This window comes from Saxophila tyrrhenica (assembly GCF_035928015.1).
Source record: "Saxophila tyrrhenica strain CCFEE 5935 chromosome Unknown scaffold_3, whole genome shotgun sequence".
Taxonomy (NCBI): domain Eukaryota; kingdom Fungi; phylum Ascomycota; class Dothideomycetes; order Mycosphaerellales; family Extremaceae; genus Saxophila; species Saxophila tyrrhenica.
Window position 1 is genome coordinate 381641 of NW_027041735.1, and position 25544 is coordinate 407184.

At 55.7% G+C, this 25544-nt stretch overlaps 13 protein-coding genes across 13 annotated transcripts; 6 read left to right on the forward strand and 7 right to left on the reverse strand.

Moving 5' to 3' along the window:
• Positions 1-254: 254 nt before the first annotated feature.
• LTR77_002051 (uncharacterized protein) lies at positions 255-1037 on the reverse strand (the record flags this gene model as incomplete). The annotated part of the gene is made up of 1 exon (XM_064799310.1): positions 255-1037. The coding sequence occupies one exon, from the start codon at positions 1035-1037 to the stop codon at positions 255-257; it is 783 nt and encodes a 260-aa protein (XP_064662065.1).
• Positions 1038-1863: 826 nt separating this feature from the next.
• LTR77_002052 (uncharacterized protein) lies at positions 1864-4663 on the reverse strand (the record flags this gene model as incomplete). The annotated part of the gene is made up of 2 exons (XM_064799311.1): positions 1864-2130; positions 2291-4663. 2 exons carry the CDS (start codon positions 4661-4663, stop codon positions 1864-1866), a joined length of 2640 nt encoding a protein of 879 aa, XP_064662066.1.
• Positions 4664-5013: 350 nt separating this feature from the next.
• LTR77_002053 (uncharacterized protein) lies at positions 5014-8169 on the forward strand (the record flags this gene model as incomplete). The annotated part of the gene is made up of 1 exon (XM_064799312.1): positions 5014-8169. The coding sequence occupies one exon, from the start codon at positions 5014-5016 to the stop codon at positions 8167-8169; it is 3156 nt and encodes a 1051-aa protein (XP_064662067.1).
• Positions 8170-8305: 136 nt separating this feature from the next.
• On the reverse strand, positions 8306-9223 carry LTR77_002054 (uncharacterized protein; the record flags this gene model as incomplete). The annotated part of the gene is made up of 2 exons (XM_064799313.1): positions 8306-9082; positions 9137-9223. The coding sequence occupies 2 exons, from the start codon at positions 9221-9223 to the stop codon at positions 8306-8308; spliced, it is 864 nt and encodes a 287-aa protein (XP_064662068.1).
• Positions 9224-10266: 1043 nt separating this feature from the next.
• On the forward strand, positions 10267-11313 carry LTR77_002055 (uncharacterized protein; the record flags this gene model as incomplete). Its single annotated transcript, XM_064799314.1, has 1 exon — positions 10267-11313. The coding sequence occupies one exon, from the start codon at positions 10267-10269 to the stop codon at positions 11311-11313; it is 1047 nt and encodes a 348-aa protein (XP_064662069.1).
• Positions 11314-12957: 1644 nt separating this feature from the next.
• Positions 12958-13525, forward strand: LTR77_002056 (uncharacterized protein; the record flags this gene model as incomplete). Its single annotated transcript, XM_064799315.1, has 2 exons — positions 12958-13040; positions 13096-13525. 2 exons carry the CDS (start codon positions 12958-12960, stop codon positions 13523-13525), a joined length of 513 nt encoding a protein of 170 aa, XP_064662070.1.
• Positions 13526-13664: 139 nt separating this feature from the next.
• LTR77_002057 (uncharacterized protein) lies at positions 13665-14027 on the forward strand (the record flags this gene model as incomplete). Its single annotated transcript, XM_064799316.1, has 1 exon — positions 13665-14027. The coding sequence occupies one exon, from the start codon at positions 13665-13667 to the stop codon at positions 14025-14027; it is 363 nt and encodes a 120-aa protein (XP_064662071.1).
• Positions 14028-14502: 475 nt separating this feature from the next.
• On the reverse strand, positions 14503-15822 carry IDH1 (isocitrate dehydrogenase (NAD(+)) idh1; the record flags this gene model as incomplete). Its single annotated transcript, XM_064799317.1, has 3 exons — positions 14503-15491; positions 15547-15631; positions 15790-15822. The coding sequence occupies 3 exons, from the start codon at positions 15820-15822 to the stop codon at positions 14503-14505; spliced, it is 1107 nt and encodes a 368-aa protein (XP_064662072.1).
• A 488-nt stretch (positions 15823-16310) lies between these two features.
• On the reverse strand, positions 16311-16994 carry LTR77_002059 (uncharacterized protein; the record flags this gene model as incomplete). The annotated part of the gene is made up of 1 exon (XM_064799318.1): positions 16311-16994. The coding sequence occupies one exon, from the start codon at positions 16992-16994 to the stop codon at positions 16311-16313; it is 684 nt and encodes a 227-aa protein (XP_064662073.1).
• A 1890-nt stretch (positions 16995-18884) lies between these two features.
• Positions 18885-20242, forward strand: LTR77_002060 (uncharacterized protein; the record flags this gene model as incomplete). Its single annotated transcript, XM_064799319.1, has 2 exons — positions 18885-19954; positions 20008-20242. 2 exons carry the CDS (start codon positions 18885-18887, stop codon positions 20240-20242), a joined length of 1305 nt encoding a protein of 434 aa, XP_064662074.1.
• A 758-nt stretch (positions 20243-21000) lies between these two features.
• On the reverse strand, positions 21001-21711 carry LTR77_002061 (uncharacterized protein; the record flags this gene model as incomplete). The annotated part of the gene is made up of 2 exons (XM_064799320.1): positions 21001-21358; positions 21419-21711. The coding sequence occupies 2 exons, from the start codon at positions 21709-21711 to the stop codon at positions 21001-21003; spliced, it is 651 nt and encodes a 216-aa protein (XP_064662075.1).
• A 225-nt stretch (positions 21712-21936) lies between these two features.
• Positions 21937-22992, reverse strand: oca3 (Inositol phosphatase SIW14; the record flags this gene model as incomplete). The annotated part of the gene is made up of 2 exons (XM_064799321.1): positions 21937-22191; positions 22252-22992. 2 exons carry the CDS (start codon positions 22990-22992, stop codon positions 21937-21939), a joined length of 996 nt encoding a protein of 331 aa, XP_064662076.1.
• A 247-nt stretch (positions 22993-23239) lies between these two features.
• atg5 (Autophagy protein 5) lies at positions 23240-24246 on the forward strand (the record flags this gene model as incomplete). Its single annotated transcript, XM_064799322.1, has 2 exons — positions 23240-23807; positions 23858-24246. 2 exons carry the CDS (start codon positions 23240-23242, stop codon positions 24244-24246), a joined length of 957 nt encoding a protein of 318 aa, XP_064662077.1.
• Between the last annotated feature and the right edge of the window lie 1298 nt (positions 24247-25544).

Below are 25544 nucleotides of genomic sequence, written 5' to 3' on the forward strand. Positions count from 1 at the left end.
AGGCTGCGGCGAGGCTAGGTATTACAGCCTGGAGCTTGTAGCTAGTCAATCGCCTGCAGCGACATGCATCTCAAGCTTCCAGCCACTCGGCTGAGACCCCTGCCCTTTAATCCTCAGAGTACATGTACTGCTCCACAGCCTCGCAAGCCTGGTATGTCAGACTATTGCGAGTTTCGCGAACGAAGAAAGCAGAGATGCATGGGCATGAATTAGGACGCCAATTTTACGTCGATTGCAACCGAAAATGCAGCAAGTCATCCCCATATTCTGGACTTCGCACCCTGGAAGATGTACCCGCTGAGCACACCCCAAGTCAAGTTCACATGCCCAGTCGCCGTCACTCCCACGCCCCTACCAGCGAACTCTCGCCTCCTCTCGGCTACTTCGCAGAAGGCAACTCCCAGATCCGCATAGCTCATCGCAGGCTCATGCTTACCATCCCCAATGGTGAGCTTGTAGCCAGTTGGAGTCGTGCCGTCAGGATCGTGGATGGATGGCGGGTCCACAAAGATGTAGTCCAGCAGATGCGATTCGGAGGCCGCGATGAAAAGATTGCAAGCTCGTTCAAGATCGGCGTAGATATAGTGGAAGCAGAAGGCGGCCATGGTGCGTCCGAGCCAAGCAGAGTTCGCTTTCATGACGGGATTTAAAGATGCACTCCGAAGCTGGATCACGGTCGGTGTCTTGTAGGATGATCCCTGGTCTTTGCGGTGAGTCTCCAGAGCGCTAGTGATGGCCGTGGCGGTGTCGTATGCTAAAGAGATGCCGGGAGTGCTTTCGTTGGTCGCGATACATGCCATGACTACGTCGGCGTTATTGAGGCAATTTTGCAATGCTACGGAGTCATCTGGCGTAGCTTCTATGATCTGGACATCGAAAGGCGTGCTTCTCTCGAGATCAGGGAACTGTTTGAGTAGCTTAGGCTTTGACCTGACGAAGATATTGAGCTTGAGGTCTTTGGGAGGCTGGCGAAGGAGGCAGCGCAGGATAGCGGCTCCTGTTGATCCCGTCGCTCCGAGTAAAGCGTATGTAGGCATTGTTGAGCCGGAAGACCTTGATCTAACAGTGCAATGTTTCTGATATTGAAAGAAGATTGTCTGTACGCGATAAACTCGAGCACTTATATCTCGTCCCGCTTGTACGTCATGACTGGCAGGAAATGGTGGTACTTAGCTGCACTACCGCGCATTAAGCTCCATAACCTCCGTGGGAGACAGAATGCTGTCGGAGGCCGTGTTTTGTTTGTGATCCGGATGGAATATCGCTCCGTCTCGGATGTTCGAATGGAGATGATTCTGAGCAACGCGTGATGTGGTCCGGGAAGGTGCACAGGCCACCGCGTCGGGACTGCGCAGAAATTCTGAGCTGACCAGAGACTTCCGTTCTTCAGCAACAACGCGAGATAGCATTGTTCCCTGGATCTCTGATACACCTGAGACTCAAGGAGGTTGGCCATTTTCACCATGTACCGCAAGTCCACTGACTCTGATCTCTCCGCAGTTAGGCTGTCCAAGGTAAGGGAAAACGATCGTTTTGTCAGAAATTCACCGAGCACCCTACTAGCATCAGTCTATCCTACGTATAGATCACACAAGCAAGTCAGTCCTCGCAGAAGCCGCACCACCTCCATGCGCTCTCTGGTTGTTTCGGTGGCAACACCAATCCTTGCAAGACCAAACCCTAGCCACGCTGTTTGAGGTTCTCGGGATGCCATCTCCTGAACGAGATACCATAGTTGCAGTGGCACAATCTTACCATCTTCACAAAGCTGACACGCACTGAAACGGGGAGATGAGGAGGAATCAATGCGCCTGCTGCAAGACAGCGGCGCTGATAGGTATACACTCAAACTACTCAACCCGCTCAATCGCCCCCTTCCCCGATGATAGCCTCCAAGTCCTTTCGTACAGTCAAATCGCTCCAGCCGTCCACGTTCTCAATCACCAAGCCCTTCTCGTTCGCCAGATGCAGTAAGCAGATGAAGCCGTAGCTCGTGCTGATGTCCGCGAGCTGCTGTTTCGGGTAAACGTGGTGGAGGTTGTTCATGATGTCTGTGAATTTGAGCGCGCCAGAGTCGTCCTGCAGTACTGCTGGCGGCTGAGGTTTTGAGGGTGTTTGGGGAGGTAATGCCTGAGTTGGAGAGATGTCAGCGCTCATATCGAAACGCCAAGACAAGTGCAAAAAGTCCACCACGCTCCCCCATCAGCCAAAATCGAAGCCTGCCCGTCCAAAAAGACATCCCACGACCACTCCGTGCTGGACTGCCGCAATGCAAAAATGCAAAACGTACAGCAGGCGGTATTCCCACGTGGTCACCCACCGTAGTACTAATCACCCGATTCGCAGCTTGAGTACGGCAGAGCGGACGGGATGCCCTATTATCTGCGATCTTTGGCCGTACGTGGATGATGTTGGCTTGCCACGCCATAAGAATGCCCAATCTCGGGCTTCGCACTTCAAGAAAGTGGAGACTCACCTCGTCTTTTCCAAACCCACACCCTCGCCACATCTCTTCTTTCAGTCGTCGAACATCCACCTTCTTGGCCACACGCGCGTATTGCACATACTCGGGTCGTAATCTTCGACTCTGGGCGACGAGATTCGCTCCGAATGCGCCTTCGCCTTGCTCCTGCGAGCCAGCCAAGATGCCGTCGATGCCGGGTCCGGTCGGTCCTCCAGCATCGATCTCGTCCGCAATACCAGGAGAGAACTGCTCACGGGCATCTGCAAAGTCGTCGTCGTCGTCCGGATCCACACCAGCGGGTAAAGGTAGAGCGTCGTCGGCGAAGAAATTGGCATCGTAGTCTCCTTGGACCGCATCCACATCGTCGGGATGGGTAGGAGGTGCGTGCGATGCCGTAGCCCAGTATGCCTCATCCACTTCACCTTCGACGCCGCCATCCCTCCTACCGCCAATTGCTTTTCGCGCCCCAAGTCTGGCTTTTGGCTTCAAGAACAGTTTCAGCAGATCTTTCGAATTGAAATGCTTGTCATCCGGTAAGAGGTTCCTCGTTCGACTCCTCCACTCTTTTCTGGGCAAACTGATCGCGGCGTTCGAGCTCGCTGTCGTGTACAGCTGTGCCGCCAGCTCCTGGCTCATTGGCGCCGCGAAGTCAATCTCGAACGGCTCCTTCTCTTTCCTCGCCTTCTTCTCCTTGTCCTGGGCAGCACTTCTGTTCGCCTCCTTTATCCTCGCAATCTTCCAGTGTTCAGGCCCAGCCCAGTTTTTGTGAAGCGCAGTGTCGAAGTAATTGAGGATGTTCTCTTGGTCGTCGCCTAAGGAGCGATGTTGGAGAGTAACGCCGTACACATTGCTGTTGGTGTCGAAGGTTCCAACCTCGCCGCCTTCTTCGCCTGCTTCCGCGCCGCCATATGCGTCCACCACCCGCATCTGAGGTTGCAGCGCTGCATCGCGTGCCCACGCCTCACCACCTTCACCAAAGCCAGTTTCAGGAGGGAGGTCGAAGCCGTTGTCGTCATCATCTCCAATGCCGAAGTTGTTGTCGGGGAGCACGCTGTTCTCGCCAGCTTCTTCTGAAGACGGCTCAGGCTGTTCATCTCTCCAGTTTTCGGGCGCTTTGAGGAAGGGTAGATCGAGTGAAGCATCACCGGAGCCGAGTTCGAACGTCTTGAGCGTGGGGCAAATGTCTTTGTTGTCGAGCATGCTGAGATCCGGGAAGAAGCGTGCGCCGAGTGCTGCGATGTCGACAGGTCTGTCGTCCTCCACAGCTGGCTCTTCCGACTGCTTCTGCTCGCCTTCCTCTTCTTCACCCTCCGGCTCCATGCTATCTCTCCTGTTCTCTTCGCCGTCGGTCTCTTTCGCGTCGTTGCTGCTGTCAAATACGATCCTTCCTTCTCCGTCAATTGAGAGGTGATTGAGCAGCAGACCCTTCGCACCACCTTCGTCGAAGTCCGCGCTCGCTTTCTTGAATAACGGATCCACTGAGAACTCCAGCTCCATCTTCTTCAACTTCAGCTGGTCGAAGCTGTTCACCAGAGTCGCTTCAGCATTTCGTGCCTTCTTTTTGCCTTTCTTCTTGGCCGCGCCATCCTCTCCTTCTTCGCCCTCCTTGTCCTCATCTTCACCCTCTTCACCCTCAGCGCCGCCTCTCCTCTTCTTGTCTGACTTGCTCTCAGCCAGCCCGCTCAGCAGCTTCCCTGTCTCTGTCGCCACACTATCCACTCGGCTCGTATAGATCTTGACACACCCGTCCAGCGTGCAGCTCGCCTTTTGGAAGTTGACACTATCTCCTTCCCGCAGCAAACTCATGTCGTGGAAGTAGTCAATGAGCGCAAAGTTCCAGCTGTTCGTCGCGTTAATTTTGTTGTCTGTGGCCATCTTCATCCACTCCTCAAAGTTGGCGAGTATGGGCACACGCTTCATAGGCGTCACTCCCGGTCCTAGCACGTTGTAGTCACCTGCATCTTGCTGTGATGGCGTCTCTGGTCCGCCAGTGTCTGCGCCCAGCGACTTGCGCTTCCGTACAGGTGATGCTGCCGCTTTGTACGCGTCCATCTGTTTCGAGTGGAGTGCATGTCGCGACTGCAGCCGCTGTGCCTTCTCTGCGCGGTCATCATTGAGCGCGATCTGAACCGTCTTCACGGGCGAGTCGTAGGTTGTGTTGGCGGCTGCCGATTGTTTGCCAGCTCGTACGCGCGGCATGGTGGAGATGCTGTCGCCACGCGCTGTTCGTGGTTCTTCGGGACTCTAGCACATACGAGCGCTGGTATCCAGTCGAGAGCGTGGTGTAGCTGTCTTCGAGATCGTCGTCGCTCGGCCGCTCTTGCCAGATCAACAAACACAGCGGCTACTCCCGAACTTAAAATCAGCTGCAGGCGGGCGTCATTAGCGCAAGTGGGAGCAGTAGAACTTGGCAGCGATACAGCATCCAGGGCCAGGCCAACGTACAGTCCTGCGCCGCCTTCGACATGCGCCACTGGTGATTGTGGTACCTCCATCTCTATGAGTATAACAACCTAGCCATCCTTCTCTCCCAGCAGCATGCATCGCCAATGGCTCCCGCGACGACCTCGAAGACAGCCAAGCTGCGCGGACCTCTGCAGCGGCCAGCATACCGTGCATCGCGCGCCTTCTTCCTCACCCTCCTCATAGGCGCATGCTTCTTCACCTACGCCATCCTCACCGCCGGTTCAGCTGCCTCCGATCTCCACCTCCAAGACAGCGCCCTCTACAAGCGCTCCTCCGACGATGTCTCCCCCGCCCTCAGCGACGACGAGCAGTGCCGGCTGGTGCACCGCGCAAAGGACCAGTGCGCCTTCGTGCACGCACAATGTCCCGACGAAGAGGCCGGCTTCACGGCCTACCTCGATCTCTACTACTGCCGCCTCGCGCACGCCAAAGCAGCTGCCTTCATCATCCTTATCTCCTGGCTCGGCCTACTCTTTAGCACGATCGGTATCGCAGCTAGCGACTTCTTCTGTATCAATCTCAGCACCATCGCCACGATCCTAGGCATGAGCGAAAGCATGGCGGGTGTCACGTTCTTAGCCTTCGGGAACGGCAGTCCAGATGTCTTCTCAACCTTCGCCGCGATGAGTACGAACAGCGGTAGTCTGGCAGTTGGAGAGCTCTTCGGTGCGGCAGGTTTCATTACGGCGGTAGTGAGCGGCAGCATGGCATTGATACGACCCTTTCACGTGGCCAAGAAGAGCTTTGTGCGGGATGTTGGGTTCTTTGCGGTTGCGGCAGCATTCAGCTTGGTGTTTCTGTGGGATGGCAAGTTGCACTTCTGGGAGTGTATTAGTATGGTGGTGTTCTACGTGTTCTATGTGGCTTTCGTGATGGTCTGGCATTGGTGGTTGGGCAGGAGGAGGCGACGGAGGGAGAAAGAGGCAGCTGCGAGAGGACACTTTCTGCCGCCTGATGATGAGCTGGAGATTGAGGAGGAATACCATGATGATCCGGATGAAAGTGCGCCGAGGCCTGGCGTTTCACGGGGTGTGTCCAGAGAGGACTGGTCTGCGCTGGAGCGAGGTGGTGATGGTGCGCCGCGCATCCAGGAACCAGATGAGGACGACGAAGAAGAGGCACGGGATAAGTGGATGAGCGAGCTGAACAGCAATATGCGCCTCACTAGGCCCTCTGTCAGGAATCGGAGCAACACCACCCTCACACCCGTCAGGCCTTCTCTTGTTGGTGCGCTGGAGTTCCAGGCTGTTCTGAAGTCGTTGCAGAAGTCTAGGAACATTCAGACGTACCCAATGGACACACGACGCTACTCGGACGATCCAACTTTCACTTCAGCGCAACAGCAGGATCACATGTCTACCATTTCCGACCCAGCTTCACGACCACCGTATCACGTTGTCCCTGAAGGAGATACTGAGCAGAGGCGGCCAGGCAATCTGGAAGTCCCGTACACCGCTCCGGCTCTGGGGCGAGGCCGGGCTGTCTCTGCGAGTGACGTCCAAGGCTTGAGGATTGATGAGGATATCCAGCAAGCTGCGTCGAATGGAAGGCGTAGCTTTGAAGGAAGGCAGGAGGAGGACCTGATCGAGTTTGGAGAGCGTGACACTCATGCGCAGAGTCAGCAGGCAACCGCTGAGACACCAGCTCTTCGTGTATCTCCGTCGCCTGCGTTCGAGTTCTCGCCAGCTCCACCCAGTAGAGTGGGTACTGATGACTCGGCGCGAACCCATACCTCAACTTCAGCAAAGTCGTCAAGATCAGCGCATCTTCTGGTTCCAGGCGAAATCACTCGACAAGGCGTTGACCAGCGGCATTTCGGCGATACAACAGACTCGCCTCGCCGCGTGCCATCCTCCAACGAGCTGCCCAAGATCATGATCCCACGCCGTCAAGCATCACATACTTCTACGCCCAGCACTTCGCCATTCCCCCGATACCGAGACTCCCCTTCTCCTGGGAACTCGGGACCGCCGAGCATCAACCTCCCGCCGCCTTCCATCGGATCACCAGAATCCGTACCAGTGTCTCAGGCCATCGAACCAGACTCGTCCAAGCGTCCGTCATTGTTGAGTCGATGGTGGCCGTATACTATTCTGCCGCCGCCCGGCGTGATGATCTCCACGCTCTTTCCGACCATCTATCACTGGCACGACAAGAACCATTGGGAAAAGGCGCTTGGCGTTGTGGCTGCGCCGAGTGTCTTCCTGCTCACCATCACACTTCCTGTCGTTGAAAGTGGCAAGGACGATGAAGAACAGTCTCGCAAGGATACGAGTATGGACTCTGCGCGGTCCAAGGGAGCCAGTATTAGCATAAGTTCGCCTGGAGATCTCACAGCGACCGGTGCAGCAGGCATGGCCAATTCTGCTTCTGTGGCGACAAGCACCGAGCAGAACCAGCGCCAGAACTACGGTGACCCTTCGATCGTCGCTGAAGACAACATCTCCAGCGCACCCCTCACCGAAGAACCCGCCCAACAGCCTTCGCCCACCCTCTGGAACCGCTGGCTCCTCATCCTTCAACTCTTCCTCGCACCCATCTTCATTGTCCTGGCCATCTACACCCAATCACCCGTCGACGTCACGCCCCGCTGGCTCCTCAAACCCACTGTCATCTGCCTGCTCGTCTCCCTCGTCCTGCTCATCCCCCTTCTCCTCACCACGACACCAACCCACAGACCGAGCATCTACCGCCCGGTCCTCTCCCTCGCCGGCTTCATCGTCTCCATTGCCTGGATCTCCACCATCGCCGGCCAAGTCGTTGGCGCCCTCAAGGCCCTCGCGGTGATCTGCAACATGAGCCACGCCATCATGGGCCTGACCATCTTCGCCGTCGGAAATTCTTTAGGAGACCTCGTCGCGGACGTGACAGTCGCTAAGCTCGGCTACCCCGTCATGGCGCTGAGTGCCTGCTTCGGCGGGCCCATGCTCAACATCCTGCTCGGCATTGGACTTTCGGGAAGCTGGATCCTGATACGCGGCGCCAACCATCGGGTCAAGAAGCATCCGGACAAGGACTTCAAGTTCAAGAGCTACCATATCGATGTCAGCAATACGTTGATCGTGAGCGGGTTTACGCTGCTGGTGACGTTGGTGGGGCTGTTGATTTTCGTGCCGATGAATCGGTGGGTGATGAGTAAGAAGCTGGGGTGGGCGTTGATTGCCGTGTGGGTGGTGAGTACGACGGCGAATGTGGTGTTGGAGTTGACGGGGTTTGCGGAGGATGGGAGCGATAGCTGAAGGGTCGATTGGGAAGATGGCAGGGCGTTGGGAATGTACATACATACGCGTACAGGACGCGGTAGTTGGATTTGGAGTGGATGGTTTGTTTGGGAATGATACCACTTTCGTACTTGAATAGGTGCGATTGCTTCTGCTATGCCTCGTATGTTACCACAGAGCTCCAAACTCCTGTCTCGTCCTCCACATCGACTGTGACTATGTTGTCCAGGTCCTTTGTTACCGCCCTAAGCAGACTGACTACTGAGTCCAAATTGCTCTCCTCCCTCCATTTACCCCGGACCGTTGCCTTGTCTGGGCCTGCGTCGCTGGCAAGCCGCCCCAGATTGTCCAGCAAGATGTGGGCAGTGGCTGCGAACCTGAAGTCGTTGCTGATCTGGTCGATCAGTTCTTGAGTCATGTGCTTGAGTTCAAGTGTTGTGGCCTGGCCCGCAGATTCCGCCGCAGATCCCGCTTCGCAGGCATCCAGGATCTGGTCCCATGCTGACCTGGCTTCCGTAGCGTTCTCGATCGCCCTTTCGACGTTTTCTAACGCGCGATCAAGGCTGTCGATGGCGCACAGTGGCCTGTCGTAGATTCGTATGAATGGTTCCATAGGCCAGCGCGGATAGTCTGGCACAGAACCGTCCAGGTCGTCTTGCAGTTTCCGGCTGGCGAGCTGGAGATTGGCGTGGATCGATGTGAGTACTGGCAGAGTAGCATCCATGCCTTGAAGGCCTCTTTCAGCCACAGCCTGCGTCGCAGCATGTTCCGCGGTGGGCGAAGAGCTGGGAGAGTGCGCAGTCCGCATCTTGGCGTTGGTGATAGATGGCGCAGGCATGGTGGGTCTGCGGACTGATGAAGGGCCCTTCTTTGCGTTTCGTGGACGCGTGATCTTGTACCGCCGAGCGGAGCGTACGAAGTTGTCAGATCCCTGGAAACAAGATCGGGAACGAGCCTGGGGATGCGGTAGTATCACGCAACTCACCGCGGCGGAGACGAAGGTTCTCATCGAGCCTGAGCGAGCAGCCCCGGACGTGGGGAGCGTACTAGAAGGGATGAGAAGTCGATACATGATGGGCGGGTTGCAGAATCATGAGATGAATGGGTGTGTGGAAAGGAGCAAGAAGACACGCTCGTTTTTCCCAGTTCCCGGGGTCAAAATGGGAGCTAGAATGACCAAAGGAATGATGAGTGCGGAAAGACTGCTGAGCAGGAGATGAGGAGAACAGGAACAGCATGAGAAGGCTTAGCCTTAGAAACAGCCCTGATGTGCATGAGGACCTTTTAGATCTCCAGGCATCTACAGTACCTTGCTTAATATGACAGCTCTCGTTACACAGCAGCAGGCGCGCTGGGATGTGTATCTCACCGCACCCATCTATGGTCCATTGGTGGCGACGGGGATCTGCTGCTGCTCGAGTCATGATAGTGGTAGCATGAGTCGATCTGCTATTGTAGAGGCGGGTAGGGTTCTTCATACTGATGGGAATGTATCTGGAAGTCTTCCAAGTGAGGTGTGGTGAGAAGAATTGCAGTGGTCGGATGTTTCATAGCGCCACGGCAAACGCGTCTCAGCCAATCAAGCGCGCGCAGCTCTCCTGTTCTGCTGCGTTTCAAACGACCTCACCTTCCGAACGACTACACGCCGTCCACCACCTCCAGTCGAGACTGACACACCCCAGATTAGTACATGCGTACAATTCGTGCCACAGCGCGAGCGTCATGGCGGCTGTTGACTGGCGCTGGATCTCTTGACCGCGATGGCGACCATCCGCGACAGCATGGAATACTGCCTAGGCCTTTCGAGCATGGGGCGTACACTTCATGGGTTTGTTGCAGTAAATATTTCCTATCTCCTAAGCCCACCTTCAACAAGTACACGAACGTGTCGTTTAGCAAACACGACTGCGCTGCTTCATTATTTCTCTTCGTTCGTTCTTCTTTCCCGCGTTGCACTGCAGGACGATGTTGTTTGCTTTCTACCTCTAGCATTTCGTAATACAAAGGCGCCGGCGCATTTGATCTCCTTCTCAGCGACTTTCAACGACCTGTTCAGCCCTTGAGACCGAGCTACGAAAGAAACGATTTTACGAGCCAACGAACAATCACAACCCTATGCCTTTCAAGCAGGTCTTTGAAAGGCGCGTCAACCGCAACATGCGGGAAGGAGAACCTGGTCCAGGACCTGATGAGGAGGCCAGAGAGGAGGCCGATGTCAAGAGCGATCCTGACAGCAAGACCTTCGAGCACGAAGAAGAGGATATCGAGCTTTCGGAGAAGAAGGACCGCCCTCCACGCTTCTCGACTCTCTTCACCCAACCTGCCCCTCCTCAGATCGTCGAACGATACGTCGAGCCAAAAAGGAGGTCCGGAGTGACCCTTCCCACGCCTCTGTTTGTCATCCTGGCGATTGTACTGTTCTTCGAAAGCACCTTACTGTTCGCCTACACGATCATCGGTCTGTACAACAACGTCCCACAAGGTGTCCTACCCTTCGGACCCGGGTCAACAGCGACGGTGGATAGCTGCAACTGCGGTGGAGGCCAAGCAGGCATCAACATCTCTCCGAACTTCATCTTGCCAGGTGGAAATGCAGAGACGGTCACCGTTACCGCGGACACTTCCACTGTACTTGAGAAGACTACGACATCCACATCCACCTCCAGCAGTTCTTCGTCATCATCCAGCTCCACCAGCTCATCCATCGACCCCACAGCGGTAGCCGCAGGTCTCGCCAGCTTCCTCCGCGGCCAAGCCGCCTCAAACTCCTCTCCAGGACCTCGCGTTGCAGAAACGACCAAAGTCGTCACTTCGACCCCAGAGCAGAAGACTGTTCTTCTCACAAGCGACGTCACCATCATCCCGGGGCAGTCGACATCGACATCAACGGTGAAGGTGCCGCCGAAGAGCAGCAGTAACGCCAAGCGCGCCAGTCCTGCTTCGAAAGAAGCTTCTGAAGCGGATTCTGGCAAGACTACGGTCGCTGGCCCGACTCCTTCTACGCTCATGACGGCTGCTTCTCCGCCTGCGACGACGGAGGCGCCAGAGAAAGGCGAGGACGATGGCAAGGATGCGAAGGCGAAGGAGAGCACGACGCAGAAGACGGGGGTTGCGTGTTTTGGTGGTTCTGGGGCTGTTATGTTGAACTGTGTCAGTGCCTGAGCAGCATCGAGCTGGATGCAGAGCAGAGAGCGTTTCGACGACTCAAAGGCGTCTGGCTGTACATTGGTGGCATTTCTGGGAAGTTGGGCATCCTCAGGGCGGTTTTTGGTAGCATGAAAGGATGTACATGTAGAGATGACGCTCATGAATAGATGTGTGTGTGGACATTGGACTTGACAGCCGTCCTAGAGTTGCACGTGCCCTACGATCATGGACAATAGCACAGCCATCACTTGCAAAACTGAGGAGGGATATTTTACGGTCAGGTAGAGAGATGGATGGTGCGGTGAAAGCACGCGTTGCGTTGTTATTATCGGAGCTCGCCGTTGAAAGCAAAACGGAACTCCCCATTCTCTCGAGCTGAACCTCACTTCTGCGTTCAAGGCACTTACCCGGCATGATCACGCACGCATGCTTGCAAGAGAGGACGATGGAGAAGAGATGGACTACAAGAGTGGCTCACTGTCGAGAGCAAATACCTCTGGCTACCGAATGCTATGAACCTCGCGCGCCGAAACGTGGTTGCCCTTTCAATACTCTGCTTCGTGCCGCATGCTGCGAAGAGCGATGAGCACAGCAATGGTTCTCTACTTGCTTGATGCATGCTGTCGAGCAGCGATGGCACAGCAGTGGTTCTCCTCCTAGCTGTGTGTACTGATGCTGACAAGCAGCTATCAATACCTCAGCGTCCATCTATCTGCTTGCTGCGTGATTTCAAGCAAAGAAGAGCATGTCAGGGTTGTTCGGCTGTGTGCTGCGGAAAGTCTATCAGAGTTGTTCTCCTGTGTGCTCGAGGAGCATAGCAGCGACATCATCTCTCTGCTTTCGTGAGCATATGAGGGAATAGTCATCTGTGTGCCTCTGAAGCATATCAGGAAGATACATCTGTGTGCCCGAAGAGCACGTCAGGAAGAATGCGTCAGTGTGCCTGATGGGCACAGCAGATACCGGTCATCTGGAGGTTGTGACAAGTCTGACGAGCAGCGACGAACACATCAAAGTCTGTCGAAGCCGCCCTCGTGAGCGAGATCTGCACTGCCATCTGCGTGGTCCCTCATGACCACGCTCACATCAACCTCTTCATCTAGAGTGTTAATATGGCTATGGCTACTCGTATGGTAGGCCATAACCACGCTCACATCCACCTCTTCATCCGGGGTACTGGTGAACCTCATGCTTGGGTAGGCCGCTATGTGGTTCTGCTGAGCGATGTGCTCTTCAATGGTTACCGAGGTTCTCTGGCAGGCCACCTCTCCTCCGGACTGGCCGCTATTCGTGGTTACACACTCCGAGCAAGGTATGCCTCGTTCCGACATGTCGCACTGGGAAAGCAGGTAGGTCAGTCGACGCATTTTCCCTTTCGCAAACAGGTCATACATACATTCCGATTGCCAATCATCGTGCACGGGTGGCAGATGATGGTTGCAGGGGTCTTGGAAGGCCGGACGTCTTGCATGGTATCGTCCATAATGCTGTGTCAATATGGCGAGTGCTGTGCAAAGTCTGCAACGGAGAAGAAGTAGATCAATGAAGTGACGTCTCCGCTAGCGCGTTTTTGATTGTTTTTCCCTACACGTCGCGCTGCTGGCTTGCTCTACTGGTCCTCACACCCACCACACATCTTGCTTGCACAACAGCACCAAGATGTCTCCGCCGATGTATCGGCCAATTCGAGGCTTCTTCGGATGGATAGAGAACGGAGATGACCCTTCGCAACCACAGTACATGTACGTATCGAGACTGAGGTCCTTCGCCGCTGTGCTTGACGCTGACGTTTTGCAGACCAGCACCGCCTAGTAAACACAAAATTGTGTTCGATGCTTCCACCAGGAAGTATTACGAGGCGGATATAACACCACTGCCCCGCGAAACCGCGCAGCATAACTACGACCAATCGCCAACGCGTGCAGCCAAACGTGAGCGTAACCGCAGCGGATCACCACCGTCGCTCCCGAGGCCATCGGTGGGTGCGCGAGATGCCACCTACTCGGACCGGGCACATAGCGAGCTTGATGGCCAATCTGTCGGGCGTCGAGATGGTCGGCAGCAAAGCACGCCTCCCATCAAGCGCGAGCCGTCTCCGTCTGCTGGGCGAAACCGCCGGCCAACAAACTTTGGCTCGACCAACAACCAGCGCAACCAACCACTACCACTACCACAGTTTGGCCCGCACGACAACAATCGGCCGGCTTTTGGCATGCGCAGAGATTAACCACCTGCCTTTGATACGCGTAACCTGCGCAGTGTTTCTCTTCCTGTCAGCCATGCAAGCATAACCGTGCGCATCCACCTTCTCCGTCTTTGTGCTTTGCAATGATGTACTGACCGTAACAATAGTCGAATCAACCAAAATGGAGAACCACACAGCCGAATCCTGCACCTGGGCCGACTCAACCAGTCCGGCCAGTAACCGCACAACCACGAGCTGGACCAGCGCCCACACCTGTGCCAGCGCCAGCTCGACTCCAGCAACCGGCCATGCAATCACCGCGTACCCTCCGGGACAACCTGCTAGACCCCAGCTTCGACTACGGTTTTCGACCATTCCCGAGACCGCTACATACGAGCTCTTTCGAGCAATGTGCCCACATGAGGCCGCCACTGGACTGAAGCTGATAGCTCCGGACAAATACGCGCAACTTCTTGCGGAGCAGCAGCAGCAGGACAGGAACAACAACCTGGAGCCTAACGTCAAACACGAAGACGAGGGATAACCTGCCTCGCCTGCTGGAGTAAACAATTCGTTAGGATCTCTCGCATGTTGCACCTGACTTGCCTTGCCTTGAGCGGGCAAGAAGGTCGCAGTATGCTCGTCGAACGATGCGCCTCGCTTGCCTCTGCCTTGTGCGCATCCCTCTCGATGCACCTCACTTGTCTTGCCTCGAGCGCACAAGGTGGCCGCTGCATCACCTCTTGGTGCCCCTCACTTGTCTTGCCTCGAGCGGACATGGAGGCCGCCGCATCACAAGCCGTTGCTGAGCCTCGCTTGCCTTGCCACGTGCGGGCAAGTAGGTGGTAGCATTCAGATGGCTTCACATGGTACATATTGGACGAACAAATCAGGTCATGTGCCCACAAAACTCTCACGTCTCACTTCTCACATGAACGGTAGCAACGCGTAATCTTAGCTGTACAAGCAGGTATCTTCAAGCACTACTCAAACCTACAAAAGCATCCCCCACCACCCCCTCACAGCGTCTCCATCTTATCCAGAATCGCCCTCGTAAACTCATGCGTCGTCGCACTGCCGCCCATATCGCGCGTCCGCGACTTGTTCTCCGCAATCACATCGTACACGGCCTTGCTGATCCTGTTCGCGTGGTCGTCCAGCCCCAGATGCCTCAGCATCATGCTGCCGGACAGGATGAGCGCGGTCGGGTTGGCTTGGTCCTTGCCCTGGATGTCCAGACCGACGTGTCGGCAGCCTGGCTCGAAGACGGCGACTTCGCGGCCCATGTTGCAGCCGGGCACGATCCCGGGGCCTCCGACAAGACCAGCGCCGATGTTGGAGAGAATGCCGCCGTAGAGGTTGGGCATGACCATGACGTCGAATTGCTGGGGCCGAGAAACACATTGCATGCTTGCGTTGTCGACAATCATGTCGTTCGTCTCGATGGTGGGGTACTCCTCGCCGACCTTCTTGACCGTGTTGCGGAACAGACCGTCGGCCAGCTTCATGATGTTGGCCTTGTGAACGCATGTCACCTTTCGTCGGTTGTTGGCGAGGGCAAAGGAGAAGGCGAATTTGGCGATGCGCTCGGACTTTGCGCGGGTGATGATCTTGAGCGACTCGACCACGCCGTTGACAGACTGGTGCTCGAGACCGGAGTACTCGCCCTCAGTGTTCTCACGGATGATGCAGAGGTCGACGTTCTTGTGCCGTGTCTCGTAGCCCGGGATGTTCTTGATAAGCACGATAGAGGCGTAGATGTCCAGCTCTTGTCTCAGCGCGACGTTGAAGGATTGGTGTCCGGAACGCTCGACGGGTGTGTGTAGGATGCCCTTCAGACCGAGTTTGTTGCGCTTGAGGGAGGCGATCGATTCGCGAAAGAGCTCTTCGGAGTGTTTGTTGCCCGTGTCGACACCGGAGACGTCGACCTGCTCCCACTCTACTGGCACGTTGTCTGCCTTGAAAATAGTCTTGACTGATTCGGAGACTTCGGCGCCGATACCGTCACCTGTGATGCTCCTCTTAGCTGTCTGTTGTGTCTGCTGGTCTATTGCGGGACGTACCTGGTATCAGCGTGACAGTGTACTTGCCGCCGAACTTGGTCGGCTTGAAGATGTCGGCATTCACGGTGGCATATGCTGTTGGCGACTATTAGCATTGTACTGCTTGAACCGCATTGGCTTCGGCGTACACCTCGCTGCTATCGACGAGTTGGCAGAGCATTGTGTTCGAGTGCTGCGCAGCAGAGCCTGGGGCGGTCGCGGTGTCAGTGTGCGCTTCTACCGGAAACTTAGACTGTCTCATACCCGTGCGGCTTGCTGAGGGCCTCTCGAGAACATCTTGCGGACGATGTGGTGGTTGCAATGGTAAGGTACAGACTAAAGCTATCGCGGTGCAAGGTCTTGAAGTTCCATTGCTTTTGCAGCTAGCCAGACTGGAGCTCGGACCAGGGCGCGGCTTTAAAACCATCAGCATATGAAGGACAACTCGCTCTGAATAGGACACGATCACAGCATAAAACGTAGAGAGAGTTGCAGCACGAATGGAGAGCATCATTGATCTGAGCGTGAACAATTCATTTTTGGTGCAATAGTGGTATCATCCCGTCCCTCCCTCTAACGCCCAACAGCAGCATCCCGTCCCTCCCCTTCCCCCTCCCTCCTCCCTTCTCCCTCCTCCCTCCTTCCTCCCTTCCTCCCTCTCCCTCTCCCTCTCCCTCTCGCACCCAGCCTTCGTTGCAAAGCGGTCTGCAGATAGTCACCACCCGCCACGGTCACCCTCTTCCTCCACCGTCCCTTCCGCTCGAAGTATACCCTACCACGGTGCCTTAGGACAACGCATGGCTAAAAACCTTGGACGCCAGCTCAGACAGCAGCCGCATCTTCTCCGGCTGCTCCAACTCCTGATACACCGAGTAGACACTCTTGCCCCTCTTATCCCGAATCGCACCCAGCCTATTCCCCGCCACGCCTCCCGCAATGGCACCCGGCATATTCGCAACAATAAAGCCCATCGCGCCTCCACTGACCGCTCCAATCATACTCCAGAACTTGCCAGTGGGTTGGTTGTTGTCCTCCGCCAGTCCTTCCTCCCGCATCATCTCCTCAAACACGCCACCGAACTGTTCGTTGCTGTAGCGATTCGCATCGTCCTCCGTCTTCGCAGTCCCCCCAAATCCAAACGCTGACCACGGGAAGCCGCCGGGCATGCTATTCGCTTGCGGCCGCGGTATCTCTTCCTCTGGGTCCTGCGCTGAGCTCTGGCCGAAGCCGTGGAATTGGTTGCGGCTCACATCGTAGTCGCGTCTGCGGGTGGGGTCTGAGAGGGTGTAGTAGGCGTCGTTGATCTGCTGGAACTTCTTCGTGCGTGTTGAGCGTTCTGGCGAGCCTTCGGGTACGCGATCGGGGTGGTGTCGTAGGGCTTGCTTCTTGTATGCTGCTCGGACCTGCTCTTGTGTGGCTTTGGAGTCGACCTCGAGCGCGGCGTAGTAGTCTACTGGCGGGGCGGACATGGCTGGTCGTTGATGGGCAGTCTATCAGAGATGGCGCGTGTAGCACAGGCTGTAGGGTGTAGAAAGCGATAGTTAGAGTTTCACAGGATCATGCAGGTTCTTGCAGAGCAACAGGTGGCTTCACCGAGCAAGTTCACATGCTTTGCCCGCATCGCGCTACGTCATCACCAACCTTACGATCTCAGCCTCTTGACAATCGAGACCTTTCACATGTGTACTAGGCACAAGAAACACTCGCCTCGTATCTCATCACCTATATACACGCCGTCGCGTAGGTGGGATGCGATCGTCCTTCGAGGCGCGCGGCTGGAAGGGCATGCCTCGCTTCTTCAGATGGAAGCGCTCGACTACGCAGGCGTCTCTTGACTGTCATTTGCACATTTGAGCCATGTCTCGGACTTTTGGTTGTGACGATCTACTGAGCGACAGCAACCTGTCATCGAGGCGTTCTCAAGATCTCCATTCTCTGGCGTGGCGTTGGAGGCGCCTGTGCCTTGATCTTCCACGCAATACTTCTCCAGCTCCGACGCTTCTAAGCGGTCGGAACTCGGGGAGACCGTATGCGAGACAACCTCTTCCCTTTGTCTCCCCTCGAACTACCCAAGCTCACCATGCTACCCCTGCAGCCGCAGAGAAGCGCACCAATGCACACTCCACCGGTACAGGACGTATTCCGCAGCCAAGGGCGGGTGTATAACCGACACCGGCAGTAGTCCGGGCGAACTGCCTGTTCAGGCTGGTATAGCTGCTTTAGAGTGAACCGAGTCCATGGCGACGCTTCCACACCTTCAGTCGCGGGAACCAGTAGAGTGGTGATGGATGATCACATCAGATCGGCGGTCTCAGGTTGTTCTCGTGCTCCTACGCCTCGATCTGCTTTGTCCTACCGTCTTGCTCGATCTTCGTAGAGCGTCATACGCTGCACACACGTTGGGATATCTCCAGTGAGCCCCTCGCGTCGGGTCTGCGGCTTCTGCAGTATCGTCTACCGCGCAGACGAACGCTCTAACGCACTGGTGGGGAAGACGAACAGCTCCTCCCCTTGTGCATCAAGCGATCTGTGTGGTGTGGGTGATCTGCGGACCGTCCGCCTACCGGCGCGACACCAGACTAAAGCAGAGCTAAAAGTCGCCCATCGCGAGCTCCTCCAGACGTCGACTTGCAATGCATCGTCTGCAACCGCCGAGATCCATGTCGCCAGCGGCGTGCCGACATCAAGCTTTGGCTGCGGTGGTGGGCGTACCTCTGGCTCACTTTCAGACACATCGTCCCAACCCTGCCCCGATCCCGAGTCCCTGGGTCTGATCTCGCCGCATTCCGTGTTCCCGCTCATCCTCTTTTTATACCCTGGTTCGTGGTCCATCTCTAGCAGTCTTCCTTGACACGCACTTCTCGTGCGTATCCGTTGAGTTGCTGTCGCACGTCGAGACCGTAGATTGTGCTGCATCGGCGAGTGGATGACCTCGATGCGAGAATTGACTGGCTGCAGTGATCTAGCACCACCTTTCGTACCACACATCCGACCACCGCTCGCGTCCTGACCCTTGGGACCACACGTTGCCCCAATTCTCCGATTCGAACCCGAAACAGTGGAAGACAATTACCTGTCAAGCCGTGGTCCCTCGAGACGCAATGGCGCATGAGCATGGGTGCGTGCAGTGACAAAGAAGTAGCGTACCCCATCTGCTCGAGAGGAGCCATTATCTGACCTTCCCGCGCGCCTGGTTTGGTCTGAAGAGCGACAAGGTTCGGCAGTGAGGAGCACACAAAATTCTGACGTTCGCTCTTGCCCAACTCAGCGCTAAATTATACCGCGAGAACCATCTGCAGCTTCCCGCCCTCGCTGTACGATAGTACGACACAATCTCGGAAGGAAGCACCGGCGACACGATGCAGGTGCAATACAACTCCCACTCCCACCCCTCCTCCGGGAACCAGCACCGCTCCCACACCAACGGTACCAACGGTGACCACTCAAACACGCGACCATCCCTCTCCACTCCCACGAACGGACATCTCGAGGAGGGCGACATGTACCCCCACCAGTACAACCTGTACGCCATGGGCCATGGCCCACCACAGCAGCGGCAGTACCAAGCCAATCAGCTGCCGCCCATGTACGGGGCCGGCGGTGCTCCTCCTCCAATGGCTCCTCCTCCGGCATCAGCACCCGGTATGTCAGGGCAGCCCAGCAATGGGCGAGGTGGCATGTATCCCGCCCAGCCTCAACAGCAGTATCAGCAGGAGGCATTGGGGCAGACGAGGTCCGAGGGAGAGCCCAACTTCCTAAGCAGCAGCAATGGCAAGTACAAGTTCGAGCTCAAGTGCGAGCAGCAACCCCAGAGGGCGCGCATGTGTGGGTTCGGCGACAAGGACCGTCGTCCGGTCACCCCGCCGCCGTGCGTGAGGTTGATCGTTACGGATCTGCGCACCGGGAGGAACATCACACCTGACGATCTCGAGCATACGTTTTACGTGCTGCAAGTCGATCTCTGGGACGAGGCGGCCACCCGCGAGGTCAACATTGTGCGCTCTAGTACGGCGTCACCCGCCCACAGTATCAGCAACGCTTCGACAACATCATTCCCTCCGACGGTAGACCGATCCTCCTCTACGGACCACTCGCAGGGCATGATGCACCCAGGACATCACCACGGCATGTACGCTCCTTATCCAGGGTATGGTCCGATGGCCCAAGGTCCTGTTCCCGGCTATCCTGGCTACCCGCCAACTATGGGCGGGCCTGGCTACTACCACCAACAACACTATGCAGGCATGCCCGGCGTCCCCTTCCAATACGCACCGCCAGCCCCGCCCCCAACCCAGAGCCATACGATGTTCACGCGAAATCTCATCGGGAGTCTCACGGTCAATGCGTCTGCACTCAAGGATCTGGACGACCAGACCGGCTTTTGGTTTGTCTTGCAGGACCTGTCGGTCAGGATGGAGGGCAACTTTCGGTATGTCTGCAGCCAAGTCTATTATTATACCTCAAGCACTGACATTACATTAGCCTCAGAATGAACTTCATCGATGTCGGCGCCATGGACGGAGATGGTCTCAACAAGACCAAAGCACCAGTGCTCGCCTGGATCTACTCCGACCCGTTCCAAGTCTTCTCGGCGAAGAAGTTCCCGGGTGTTATAGAAAGCACCGATCTGAGCAAGAAGTTCGCGACGCAAGGTATCAAGATTCCCATCAGGAAGGACAACAGCAAGACGGCGGATGGGGACGACGACGCCGATTGATGGACCTCCATCTTTCATGAGCAGCATCGGCTAGCTGCCGCAGATTTGGACTCGCGCTTTGCATTATCAGCATGGACTTCGCTCCTCATCAGGACATTGGAGCATCGTTATCTTCTCCATGTTGGCTGATCGCTCGTCAGGGGTGTTCGAAAAATCCAGGGCCATTTACATTTTGAGAGAATGGGGATCGAAGTCGTCGAAGCAGGAAAGTGGTCTTGGCAATACTGCAAGTGACGGAGTAGTTCGAGCCTCCTTACACATACTGCACCGGCTGCTGGCTGACATCGTGGACTTGCAAGGAAAAGGAGGACACACCCGACAAGTGGCAGCCGTCCACCGACAAAGCTGTGGACTCTCCTGTGATTTCGAATGAGGAGGGTGTCCGCCTTGATGTTTCGCGGGACGGTTTGCTGATGCCGTGAAGCTCGTCGGTGGTTCGACGGCGTGGTTGAACACTCGGCATATTCGACGGAGCAATCGTGAGAAGGGCATGCCATGGAGAATAGTACCTTGGCTACGGAAGGAGGATCAGATCGTGTTTCTTTCGAGGCTCTTAGAAGCATAGATACAGTTACGGGTATCAGGTCTTGGGGGAAGGAGAGGCAGAACGAGCAGCATTCGGCAGATCATAGAGAACCAGGCTCTACATTTGCCTTCATAATAGCCTCTCCGCAGAGATCGCAGTCCATCTTCGAATCATCCTTACGCATGGTGGATCGGGATGGTGTCGGTCATTGAATACATTCTCACTCCATACTTCACCCCTCCCCCATCGCAACATCACCACCCCTACCACCCCCCAAGACACCCAACATCTGCCGTCTCAGCTCCTCCACATCCCCATCCGAATTCACACCCCCAGGCAACGCCTCTGCACTACTCCAAACACAAGTCCCATCAGGACTAATGACCGCAATACAACCCTCCGGCCCTCCAACTTCCCTACGAAACGCTTCAAACTCCTCCACCACCGTGCCGTCCACGCACGCCGTCGTAATCAAAGGCAATTCCCGCAACAGCGCTCGATCAGGCGTTGCGTTGGGGTTGACGTAGCCTGCCGTCACCGCCAACGCTTGCAAGGAGGGCGAGACGTGGTAGAGGGATGGGAGGACATGACTATCCCATGTTTAGCTACAACATCAATCATTTCTTCAGGTGGTAAAGAGAAGAGCGTACCATAAAGCCTGATACAGCCCATTCTGCTCCCCCACCAAACACAACACCACAAACGAACTCGTCTGGTCCAAGTTCTGGAAATTCGCCGTCACGTAGAACCGCGTGAACGCTAGATTGCTCAAGAACTTCTGCGCGTCGTATTTTAGTAAGGGTTTCGCGGTGACCGCAGCGCCTTTCTTGTTTTGCAGGCGTTTGGAGGGGAGCGATGTTGGGTTGGCTGGGGTGTAGGCGAGGGAAACGTGGGCGGTCTCGTCTTCTTCTACCCAGGCGGAGGAGCGCTTGCGGCTATGCATTTTGGGTTGCTGTTACATGTTGATAAGTCTGGTTGTGTTGTTGAAGTGTTCTATGGTTCGTTAAAGTTGGCATTATTGAGGGGGCTGGTGAGGTGCAGCGTAAGTGGAGCTTCTCGACCACAGACAGGGAAGTCGATTCGATAGACCATTCGAAAAACGTTGTACGAAACGATGTCAATTGAGAATAATGGTATGAGTCTCGTCGGATGCGGAGGACGAGCAGTCTCACCGTTCTATTTTCTGGGTATCTCTGTCTAACAATTCCCGCGCGGCGATGATCTCGGCCGCACTGTACCCGTCCCAGCCCTTTTCGCCTGAATTGCTTCTCCGTACAATTTCTGCGAGTTTTGAGGTGGCCAGCTCGTTGAGCTTCTTGACTGCGTCGACTGATGGGGGTGCCAGATCTCCTCTTACCGGGTCAGAGCTGCTCTGCTGTGGCTTCTTGCTCGTCGACAGGACTTCGAGGAGGCGGGTCGTGACCTATAGAGATAGTCAGCAACATTTCAGAGGCTTAACGTCCGATATGAAGGATATACACACCAGCTTCAACCCATAATGCCCTCTCAAGTAGTCGTCGCAAAGCTCCAAACTCCTGCAGAACCTCCTCATGCTCTCCGAAAGTATCTTCATCTGATCCCCTCCTTCTGTCCTTCCCGAAGCCAAATACAAGACCTCTCCCAGCCGTGCCTGCATGTTCCACGAGTACGGCATGATGAGCAGCACTTCCTCAAAGCTGAAGATGGCCTGATCGTACGAGCCTTGTGTCAAATACAAATCTCCCAATTCCGACCAGGCCTCCGCATCCGTAGGACTTTGATCAAGCAGATTCGTCAACGCCGTGACCGCATCGCTCGTCTTTCCCATGCTCCGAAGCACCGCTGCCCTCCGCTTCCGAATGGAGAAGATTGTGGGATCGCTCTTAAGCATCTCTTCATATTCCCTCAACACCTCCGCAAGCTCGCTTTCGTTCTTCGCGGTGGCCTCCTTGTACAGTCCCTGCAGCGCAACAACGCGGTCGTTGCCTTTGCCGAAGCGATCCGTGAGAGACTCCAGGCAGGCGTAGGCGGTGTTGTCGTCGCCGGTGCGTAAGCAAGCCAGGAAGAGGTTCTCGTATGTCTGCCATTTCTCCTGCGATTCCGTGTTTATGAAGAGGCTGAGGGGGTATGGTATCGCCGAGAGCCAGGATGATTGCGAAGTGATGAACGTGGAGGCTTGCTGGGAGAGATCGATGGCGGTTTCAGGGGAGGATTTTGAGGGTGCTTCTAGGAGAGGGTTCGCCATTGTGGCAGTGTGTGAAAGCAGTCGTTGTTATCGCATTAGCATCGTGATACAGACCGGCTCTGGGAGGTTCGTGCAATCGAGCAGAAAGTCGAGCTTGTGAATGTCGCTTTTCAGGCAGAAAGCGAGGCATCACCTCCGAGATTCACTGCTGCATCAACGTTACCACTTAAATACAACACAAGAAATTCATCAATATGAAGACAACATATCGATCGAAAGACCCGAATATACCTGACCAGTGCCGGTGATGCCTGCGTCCGCCAGTCGACTCGCCGATCTTCAGAAGAGGGTATGGACCGGCAGCATACCACTCGAGATCCGCCTTGCAGCATCAGATTGCCGAACCTACGATGAATCTGAACCATACCTGGTGCAGTGTCCGAGACTGTCGTATCTAGCTTTCTTGCTCCCCAGGCTACACGCTTTCCTGTCCCCAAGCCTCATCAACCCGGACGTCCAACCACATGATGCTTGGTTCTCCTTCGAGGACGTGCCTTTGAAGTGGCATTATCCTCTAGGATTGCTATATGATCTCTTCTCTGGAGCGGATCCTGTGACTCTCGATGGTTCAGGAGAAGCAGGTCCAATATCGCCAGGGAACACGCGCGCTTCGCCACTACCATGGCGGCTTGAGGTCCACTATACCGATTATCCAGACGATCAGCTTATTCGACTGGACGCCGATGGAAGAGCGTTGTTGGATTCCTACATCAACGCTGTCAAGGAAGCCGACTACATCAGAAACGGCACCGCCAGGATGGTGATGTCGTTGGGCAAGGATGACTCGGACAATCTGTGGCGAGCGGTGCAGCATCGTGGGTTAGAATCAACGTGGAAGACGACAACAGACTGACAACCTCTCCAGATGATCTCGCCCTCTTCAACAGTATCAACAACAAGCTGCTATACCCACCAGGAATGGAGCTACGTCATGTGCCTATGAAGATCTACCTTCCCAACTCTGCTAATCCAACGGCGTCGGACACTATCAACGAGGAGACAAGAGCTGCTGGCCACATCCGAGTCGTGCAGTCTTTGGTGCCACTTCAGCTTCCGTCGAAGCAGCCTCAGACCATGGGAACCGCGCTGAACAGCATATTGCCTGCCATCTTTCCGAGTCGAAGGAACCCGCTTCTAGCTCAGCCGGTGCTGCATGGGACGGTCGTTCCTTTAGCTGCGAACGTCGAGGAGCTCGGAAAAGCTGCTGCATATCCGGACGGCTTCCTGCATGTCGCTGTTGTTATGCTTGGGTGAAGGACACTGCAATGATTCACAGTCCAGCGCTACCATCACACAGCACGACTGAGCGCATAGCCTCCGCCTGTAAGGCATGGGTGGTCCTCCCACGGGCACAGTCCGCGACGTTCGCAAGCACTACTATGCATCCGAAAGGTGTATTTCGCCAGATGGCTGCTTGAGGAGACGGAAAGAGAACCCTGACGCAGTGCAATCTTGCAGCGCCTGCTGCAGATGCGTCAACGGCGTCTTCCACCGTCAAACACTCTGACTAACCACCGAAGGTACGACATGCTGCTCCCGGAACGTCTCAGGGGAGGCGAAGTCATACGAGAAGGCGACAAGAACGAAGATGCATTTGCTAGCTTGAGGAAGCAAGTTAAAGATCTACCGAACTCACTCTATGTCCGACAGTCCTCTATACGTGTTCTCGTTACGGGTCTGCGCTGTGAGTTCCAAGCACATTCAGACGCCTCCCGATGATGTGATTTAGCAAGGCTACGAAAATGCCTCTTGGACGATATAAGTTAGCAGTGCAGCCTGTCCGACCCGCCCTCCACCTTCCAACCTCGCTGCTTGTCTTGTTTGCCTCTCTGCAATGGAAAGTCTGAGCTGCCATGTCTAAAGTGCCTCGCCCGGGCATGCGAGAAGGTCTTGCGGACCAATCGAGATTCACGATTCCCCCATGATAAGCTCCAGCTTCCCATCAGGCCACCACCGGCAAACCGCGAGATCCAACACAAGCAGAGGTCGAGGCGCCTGCCACCACTCTCGATACGGCGGTCATGCACAGAGTCAGGGGGCTCACTCAGCCAGCCATGCGAGCACCAATAATGACCGCCAATATCATTGCAACGATCTCGGCCAGCTCGAACTATCCAGCGACTTGTACAGTCCGAGCACATCCCGACGTCAAACTCTCAGCCCAACATGCCCTGCTCAGCTGCGCGTTCTACTCATAGCAAGCACTGGTAGCGACTCTCGCGTTTATCGCCGAGGGACGTGGTGGCACGCGATAAGCTTTCCATTAAGGCCAGCAAGCTAAATTTGGCTAGCGTGAACGCCACTCCACCCCCTTTCGACTTCACCCTTCCACAACAGATTGAAATATCCGGCAGCCGAGACAAGGACTTCACCGGCTGCTTTGACACAAACGATCCAGTGGAGTCTTCCATGCCGTAGATAGCACGCGGGGGCCGTTGGTGTCCCCTTGGCAGGGCGGGCAAAGCGTGCAGCTCACGATCATTCCATCTCCTTGTAAGTACAGAGTGGTTTTCTCCTTCTTTCCAACGCTCTCGCGCGCGTACATTCCTTCG